Source organism: Elaeis guineensis, chromosome 1 (assembly GCF_000442705.2).
Source record: "Elaeis guineensis isolate ETL-2024a chromosome 1, EG11, whole genome shotgun sequence".
Taxonomy (NCBI): Eukaryota; Viridiplantae; Streptophyta; class Magnoliopsida; order Arecales; family Arecaceae; genus Elaeis; species Elaeis guineensis.
In genome coordinates, this window is record NC_025993.2 from 182,769,617 (window position 1) to 182,779,276 (window position 9,660).

General features: G+C 36.6%; 1 protein-coding gene across 1 annotated transcript; it reads right to left on the reverse strand.

Annotated features, from left to right (window-relative positions):
- Nucleotides 1-643: 643 nt before the first annotated feature.
- Nucleotides 644-8,956, reverse strand: LOC105040011 (uncharacterized). Its single transcript, XM_010916379.4, has 5 exons — nt 8,752-8,956; nt 8,375-8,459; nt 8,232-8,276; nt 993-1,090; nt 644-913 (listed from the first exon to the last, which is right to left on the reverse strand). The coding sequence occupies exons 2-5, from the start codon at nt 8,426-8,428 to the stop codon at nt 835-837; spliced, it is 276 nt and encodes a 91-aa protein (XP_010914681.1). The 5' UTR covers nt 8,429-8,459; nt 8,752-8,956; the 3' UTR covers nt 644-834.
- Between the last annotated feature and the right edge of the window lie 704 nt (nt 8,957-9,660).

The following is a 9,660-nucleotide window of genomic DNA, read 5'->3' on the forward strand; positions in this document are numbered from 1 at the left end:
AGGCACAATCATGCCCTAGAACTGAGAGATTTTGGTTAGGCACATAGTCGCATAGGATCAAAGGTGAAAGGAGTCTGTCCAGAATCCTAGAGGCTTTGGTTTCTAAGTCTGCAGCTAGATCACAATGTTATGGTAACCACTTGCAGCAAGGATCTGATCGACAAAAACACAAAAAAGAAGAGGAAAGAAAGAAAGAAAAACAATAATCTGGTATTCGCCGGTTGAAGAGAATGTATTCGTTTTGTCCCTCAATGAATCGTTCAAATCCTGTCCACAAATGAAAGGAGTTCAGGATATGGAGCACCAAGGCCACAGAAGCACAAGACATTGGACGAACCTACCATATCATGGCCTTAATTTTAATTACCCAATTACAAGTTAATCTAATTTCTGTTACACAGCGTGCCTGTTTCGTAAATAGTTATACCATATTTCCATTTGTACCTTTTCTGGCAGGTAGGCCAGAAACTAAAAGATAAGCAGCCATAGAACAAAGGACCAAGAAGTAAATCTTTTTGCCCTACAGGTCTGATCATAAAATGATAGTCCAAACAGAGCAAGGAAAATAAATTTCCCTTAAGAAATTGCAGGTCTAGCACAGTTCCCTGAACTGACCGGCACAAAGAATAAAGTTATACTTCCATACCTGAACTGACCAAATTTCCAGTCAAATTGAGTTATCATAATTGTTAAACCTTGCAAGTTTATCACTTTAAAATTACATTATTCAGACTAGAATATGAACTTAAGATTTAAGGTACATTAAATTTATGACCAAGCACCTCTATTCCCACCCAGAGATCCATAAAGAAACATGCCAAATTTTTTGGCCAATCATTTAGAACCAGAAAACTTGCGGCCTGTCATCTTCTCGGACTCATAAAGGATGTGATTGATAAGGCCTCTAGCAGCACTACAGAGAATGTATCACAAATTTCAGTAGCAAACAATAAAATTGATAAAAGAAATAGTGATGTTCTGCAGCGCCTTACTCATCCTTTAATTTCTGTATCTTCTCAGGGTCAGTTTCATGCATGTGTTTCTTGAATTGCTGCCTCACCATGCCAACGACAAGCTCAGTGTTGTGTTGCTGCAAAAAAAAAAAAAAAAGAAAACATTATCATACAATGACCATCTGCAACACTTTGAATAGTAGGACACCAAGAAAATGTGTTAAAGGTTTTAAATCCAAACAGGCTTAAGTCTGGTGAGTGAGCCTATTACATCCTACATAAAATCAGGGATCAGTTTGAACAGAAGAGCAGCCACAAAGGACCGGAGGACAAACAACATGGAGAAGGGTGTGGAAAAGGGCAATGGAATCTCAATTGCTTCTGTGGTAGAGACCAGGGAGCTCATTCATGCATCCAAGGGAATTGCTCTCCTATAAAACTTTCCACACGAGCAATACAACCTCTTTTATTCTTTATTTGATTCTGTTTCAATTTTTACTTGAAAAAGTTTTGACAAGTCTGGAGGAAAAACTAGTGGAGATCAGACTGCACGGATTTAATGTGGTGAAGTTAGGGAGACATGATGAGCATTTGAGCCAACATCGGTACTGCAACGAATCTAACACTGCTTAAGCTGCATTCTGAATTCAAACCTAAAGAGACAAATGCATGCCAAATAAAGATCCTGCATGGGTATGACTAAATATGGATCTTCTAGAATCCTAGTTAGGAGAAAAGATCAAGATCTAAACCAGAAAAGTATCTGGAGAGAAAATAAAAGATAAGCCAAATTGACCTTAATGGGTGCAGTATTGAGTCCAAAAGGCAGGTCGGTTCATCGTAAGGGGCCCGAACTGGCATGCACCAAGCAGAATTGGGCAAAAAGGTATGCCACACTGACCTAAATTGGTGCAGTATTAGGTCCAAAATGCAGGTTGGGTTGGTAAGGGGCCCAAGCTATCATGAACCGAGTGGAATGATTTGGAGATGTTCAACCAGTTCAGCCTTTTACCGACTCTTATCATAGAGAACACATCTTGTTGCCTTCTCCTTTTCTCCCTTCAAAAGGAGAGTGGATTTTGTGAGGAAAATTCAGGAAAGAGGGAACAACTGCTGATTTTGAGCCTAAAGCCAAGCCAAATCAGGTATCTCTTCTTTTCATTCTTCTACTTCTTTTATTTTTATAACTAGAATAGGCCAAAGATTGGTAAAAATGGGAGACATCATGCCAAAATTTTGTAGCAACCTGGAAAGGTTCTGCATTAAAATTCAAATTGAAATCAATTGTTTAGATATTTGTAACATGGAGTGCATATCTAGGACATAATCCCGAGCTCGTGCATTAAACATGATATAAAAATACATTAGAAAAAGACCAATGCTTTTCTAGTATATGCTGATTGCAAATCAGCAAGCAACAATTAGATAGAGATACAGAGAGGTGCATCCATAAGCCTGTGAACAAGATGATAACTAAATCTTTAGGTGACATGTTTACCTATATATCAGCATAATACAGCCTACATAAATCTATAAACCAAAGGCAAAACCAGTAGAGTTAAAAGCAAGGGAAGGATAACAAAAGCCAAAATCAAGAATTCAAGAAGAATGAAACGATGGAAAGAAAGATGCAGATAATGAAAACAAGAGCATACAATAATATACCTCTAACTACAAAGTCAAATTCTATGTTTAATTATTACAATTGCATCAAAGCAAGCATACAGTCACTCGGCATCAATATGAAATAAAACAACATTAAAAAATACTTAAATCATAATTGAAGATCCATAAACCTTAAAAAAATCTTCAAAATAAAAAAATAAAAAATATATATATCGGTACCAAACTAGTCCAAATCTATGTGTCAAGCGCCAATACGGTTCAGTGCTATATCGCATTGATAGCCAACTAGTATGGTACTCCAACTGAAATTGAGGACCTTGAAAAAACTATTCAAAGTGATCCAATGTGTCTTTTCCTATAGGCACCTCACTATAAGTCTCATGCATCTAACTGCTACAAAAGATGTGCCAAGGTCTTAAAGTAGTAGATGGGCTTTGGAAGTTGGATATCACTTTCCACCTAGGATTAGCAATTTCCTTTCTATAGGTGATGCACCAATCTTTTGAGATGACAGGTAGCTTTTCAAGCCTAGTTGAAACTGTTAACGCAAATGCCATACTAGGAAACTGGGACATTTTGTCTCTTTGAGCCTCCAATCTTCTTCATCAAGTTTAGTTTCTTGGCAATCTCCACCACCTGGTGTTATCAAAGCGAATTTTGATGGTCCGGTAAACAGTCACTCTGTTGGAGCTGGGTACATTCCTTGTGATAATGAGGATCAACTAGCTTACGCAGAAGTGATCAGTTATCCTCATGCGATATGCCTCAATCTGAATTGAGAGCTGCATGTGAAGGATTTTTCAAGCTGTCTTCTCCTTCAATGATTGCAATGTTTTGTTGGGTGGAGATTCCTCCACTATGATTGCTTGGATTAAGAATGCCTCTTCTTCCTCTCATGATAACCCTCTCCTTCAAGATATAATGAGGTTCTAGAGATCTATCCATTCCCTCCATGTCTCCCATGTGTTCAGAAAGGAGAACCAACAGACAAGTTGGCCCATTCTTCCTACTCCAGCAATCAGAAGTTTGCTTATTCTTCTAACTCTCCATCACATTTCCTCTATTTACTTATGGCTGACTGCCTTGGTTGTAAATCCCCTAGCCTCAAATTTTGCAGAGGTTTGACTTCCCTTTTATCAAAAAAAGTCCTGTTGTACTGTCCAATATTTCAAATCAAATGCCTGCCTAGCTTTTAGGTCTAAACATAGTAACCAATAGAGCTTTGGTAAGCAATATAGTCATATAAACATAAGACCATGATGACAATGGGTTTTATTGTAAAATAACTTCCTTGCCTATCTTAAATTAATTTTCCTTTAATCAAGAGTTTTTCCTTTGATTACTTCATGGTAAAAAGAAATAAAAGGAAGCTGACAAGTTGGTAGACTGATCAACTCTCTCGATGATTGGCTCACTCAGTAATCTTGAAAATGATCAGCCTTGAAGAAACTTCATAATATGGGAAGTAACCTCCATTTTAAGAATTTCATACCAGTCAACTAGCTATTATATATAGAACAATCCACTCAAATAATTGGACTTCAACAGTTATCCTTCTGCGAATCTGCACTTTATGAATCTTTCAGCAAAAAAGTTTATATTATTTCACGCTTGTCATACATTGGCCACCATAAAGGCTGGAGAAGAAAATCACTGGTTTAGGTATAACTCTAAGCATAAGATGACATTACTTTCACAGCAAACTAAAAATGTGGACACTTTTAGAGAAAACACAGTCTAGAACTTCCATGCCTTAATGTATAAAGGACAACATTAGGCTAAATCGTTTACCTTTCTCCATCTCAATCTGACTCCTGGACCTCATACTTAATCCTTTCCAAGCATGTTATGCTCACCCCAGCATTCTATGTTTGTGTTGATTATGGCTTACTAACACTTTGTCAAGCAATATTCTAGCAAGACCAAAAGGAGGTATACCTGACAGATTAAGCTTCAGGTTTTGATTGCACTTTAGACATAAGCTAAGTGGAAAGTAAAAAGACATGGAAGGTCCTTGTTAAAGTCCATCTCAAAAGCTTTAAGCTAGAAGGACACTAGGCCCATGAGTGTATAAGTAACACTAGAGTTCCTAACCTATAAGATGTGGGACCATTTCTTAACACCTCCTCTCATGTGTAGAGCCCCAGAGAGGAGCTCCAGAAGAGGTGAAATTAGTAAGTGGGAATGTGGAGGCAACAATAGGAGAGAGGGGTCATGGGCCCTGGTACCATGTTAAAATCCACACCAAAAGCTTAAGCTAGTAGGTGGCTGGGCCTATTATAGGATAAAGGCTGCTAATTACACTGTATACAACTAAAGCAACAATCTGTTTCAATACTTGACCAATGACGGTCCATCAGAACACGAGCTACTTGAGTTTAATTTTCCCATGAAAATTAAACTACAATTATCCTTTTTGATGTATAGGCAACTACTGTAGCATTACAAAAAATTGTGGGAATGCAAAAACGCTGCAGGAAATCCCAGTGAGACTTTCTCTTAGGTTCTCTAAGGTATTCGCTGTTTGGCTGGTTTCAGGAGACAGTATTAGGAAAAAAATTTCACTGCAATCAGAACTCAGAATTAGTTGTTAGGAACTACATGGATTTTGTTGTTAAATGCACTCACTAGAAATTATGTGTGACAAACTGACCAATATGAACCAAAGTTGGAAACTAAGAGGTCTAACAGCCATCTATACCCTCCATCCACCCATTTAACCCCCGAAAAGGGAAAAAAAACCTATTTCAATAACCAACATGTATGCAATGGCAACTGATAGCCATGCCATACTATTCAAGAATGATAATTCAAAACAAACTGTTCTGACACAGCTATAGCAATAGCTACAAACAAGCTTCTAATGTGGCATTTCAAAAGCATAAAAATCCAGATTAAGAAAATGTGTCCATTCATTTATGAAACTATATCTCCTCAAGAGCAATCCTAAGCCAAAAGTTCCCTCCATTCCTCTTTGATAGAAACATGAACGTCATAAATAAAGCTTGTTTCGAAAGAATTCAGTAGCCTTTACCAAGTTTTCATGTGCTAGTCCATGCAACTAATTGCAGGCAGTGGTGTATCCATTGACACATGACTGAACACAAGTAATACTCATTAGCAAGTTGCCTCGGCCTCTTGAATCCTTCAATGTCATGGTCAATTTCTGAATCTTTAATAGTTATGTATTTATTGGTAAATTCTAACTTTGTTAGGTCTGTATTTCTTGAACCACAATCAAAATTCAGTGTGAATTCCACTCATATCCAATTACCTGATAATGTAATTTGGCAAGTAATGATGCTATTTTGACTGCATAGGGGTTTCATGATAGAAGTATCAGATACCTCATATCATTGATATCACTCAACTGATTGAATTTCTCCCTAGTCGGAATGGATAGAACAGGTGAAGCTAACTACAAGTGCAAGTAGCTCTGATAAAGTAAGTTAATGAGATGATTTATGCGACTACATGCTTCCATTTTCAAACTAGTATGGTGCACAAAATTGTTTCCATCAACATCTCAAACAGTAACAACTCAAGGAAATATAAGTTTGGTGTTTGGTTAACAAATAGGTATGTGAAAATATGCCACAATAAAGTATATGCTTGTAAAATCTCACTTTTTTAGGAAGGAAAGCACCTTTTTTGTACCATTATTTTTCATCTTTGTTCATTTGTAAATAACAAAAGTATCTAAAACCTAAAGATAATTAGAGATAATAACATGTTTACAATTAACCAAACATCAAGAAGTGGTGGTCAAACTTTATCAAGTGTCATACACATCATTGCTATAATCCATCCAAAGCAACAATTTAGTAGTTAGGAGAGCAAATGAGCCTTAGTGGAGCAAAGTAGCGGGCTGCTCAGGCTCAACTTGGAAAATAAATAAGCTACTCGAGATTGGCTTGAACTCATGCTAAGCTCAAGAAAACCTATTCAAGCTCGGCCCCGCTGATCTCTAAGCAAAGTTTTGATTGAGCAGAGGTTTGAAATTTGTTCTAGATCCACTCGTTTCTGACTCAACCAAGCCTAAACCGAGTTGATGCCATGTTGATCCCAAGCTACTCGTGAGTAGCTGGATCGTTTGCAGTCCCAGTGGTAGTTTCTTTAACTAATGCCCATCTGACATATGATTTGCATGAACTAGGAAGACTTTACTAACTTGTAACAACAAAGAATGATAACTATATTATATATAAATGTACCAATAGTTTTTCTTCAAAGGAAATCACTGTCTTTTATTTTTCTAGGGTTAATCTCAGTCATTGAAGTCACAAAATTAGTCTCTAATTTAATATGGACTCTACTCGCAGCAAAATTTTGTTTTTATTAGTAAGGTATTCAAGGGGTTACTATTTAAAACACAACTTATTACAACCTTGATTTTTTTTCTTTTGAGTTAATTTTGACTATTGAAGTCACAAAATTAGTCTCCTAATTTGATATGGACTGTATTCCAAGCAGATTTTTTTTTAAATCAATATGATACTTGATGGTTTAGTTTTTAAAATACAACATATAAATTTCGTTAAATTAATCCTACTCATTTAAAAAAAAAATCAATATCGTCATATTGTAAGAAAACTAATAAGAAACTTTCCACAAGGATTGATTTTTTCTCAGAAATTCTCTGCTCCACTCTCAAAATATTATTCAAGAAACCTAGCAAATCATGTGATCCAACAGAACAAAATTATAATAATTAAGAAGATAATATCCTTGCAATCACCATAAGATCCATGGCTCCAATATTTTTTTTGAATAAAAAAAGGAACGAGATCATGCAGAGGGTCACATGTACTATCTTTGGATTGTCTAGATACTTGTGGTTGCACTTTCTTCTCTCTTCCCTTCTCCATGTTGATAATCCACATTAATTTAGATCATATGATAGTTTCAACTTATTATTGACGTATACGTTGGGTCTTTAGCTAAAAAATATTGTTTAGATTTAACTTCTACCTAATTTTTAACCCTCCATTGTTTCTTTTCTATTTTAATTTTCCATGTTTATTAATGCATATCCTTTTTTTCATCTTTTTCAAATTAAGGTGATATCTTCTTTTTATTTTTAATAGAAAGCATTGGTTTTTGAGGCCAGATATTAATAAATAATCAAGAGTCCTGCCTACTGCAATGCAAATATCATAAGCATTCTTATCATAAGGTACTGTTTTCTTTTTCTCTTTCAAGATGTGCATTTACACGTACTTATTTACTAGTTTGAAAAGGTAAAACACATGCTGACCAAATTGAGATAGTGCAAGCCAAGCAATCAGATTATGTAAGAACAAAAATACCATCAAGCCCTAAATTTTTTATTCGATAACATACTACTTTATGCTAATATGCCATAAGTGACTCTTAGTAATGCAACACTATTTAGGAAACTTATAGCAGATGGAATCCTGAATAAAGCAACGTATATACCCCACTCTCAACCGCCTAAATTCCCACACAAAAGAAAACAGTGGGTGCCACAATCTACCCAACATTTATAATTAGATGCTCAGTTGCCATTATTCATTATCACAGGGAACCAATCTTTTTGTTGCAAACCATGTTTCACGAATCATAAGAGAGGGACAAGGCCAAAATTTTGAAAACAAGAAACGAAAAGAAACAGGAGATAGGAGGAAAAACCTGATGACCAATGAAGCGAGCTCTTCTTAGGCACTCACGGTACAACTACAAGCAAGAAAAGAGTTAATTTTAAGACTATGATCAAGGATTTTTTTTTTTTTTTTCAGTTCTTGAATGAGGAAAAAATGAGGCAGAGTTCTTACTCTGATCACATTATCAGCAATCTCCGGGGGCAATGCCGTCTGCAGCGAAGGCATCTCCTTTTCTTCTTAACCTTGCAAAGAACCACTGCGAGACCAATAATTCACCATTTAATCCTCACAATTAATCATAATTCATATCTTAAATCATCGAAGAACATATAAAACCCTAACAGTGACTAGATCCTCATCAATACACGTCTTGATTCGGACATCTAGCATATACCAAGAATTCGATCGAGAGGGCAACGAACATCGAGTCATAGACTATATTTTAGATCAAGATTTCATTTCATGAGAATATATCAATGGAATCCGATCAAGAAGCGGTTGGTTGCGATCGAAAGAGCATAGTTCTTAGTGAGAAGAATAGGGATTACCTCGGGAAGTGGGGTGGGGAGCGCGGGCGGCGGCGACGGAGGCAAAGAGCCGAGAGAGGAGGAAAAGAGGCCAAGCTGAAGTAGAGGAGGTCTAAGGCACGTGATGTGCATGTGACGGAACTGGAAGGCTTTGAGGAGATCCAATGGCAACGACAATGCAGCCTAATAATCACAAAACAATCGGGTTTGGATATGAAAACTAGACCCGATAAGCTTAATGGATCAACATTTGGTGGGTATGATTTATAGGGCTCAGAGAGGGTGGAGATGGTGACGGCGGTCCACTGCAAGTGGCCGATGGCCAACAATATTGGACAGAGGGCCAGTGGCAGATTAAAATGGATGTAGAAGAAGAGACAGGAAGATGGAGAAAGGAAAGAAAAACTTGTGGTTGTAGCATCAACGGCGGTTAACAGGGCAAAAAAAAATCTAAACACGCAGTACTTTGGAGGTAGGGGTGCCAATGGTTGGATTAGCTTGGTTTCGGGTCGGATTGAAGTAGATCTGAGTCACCAAAAAAAAAAAAAGACTCCAAATCCATCCTTGATCCATTTATAACCAAGTTGGAAAATGTAGCACACCCGCTTTCTTATTTTACTTGGACCGGAACCCACCCATCAACCTGTTTAAACTTTCATTCATCAATTATCTATACATGCAAAAATCAACATACAAAACAAATTTTGTTTAATAAGCAAGTTATCATCATAAGGTAAGAAATTTAAAAATTTAAGAAAATATCATAATTAAAACTAACTAATAATAAACTAATTAAAATGCACTAATAAGAAGCAAGAGATCAACATAGTTCATAGGTTTGGGAGTTGGTTAATTTCTAGCAAATTTGACTCAGGTGACCGACTAAGTCAAGGACAAAATTGATCATGGGTTGGGTCTTAGACTTAAACT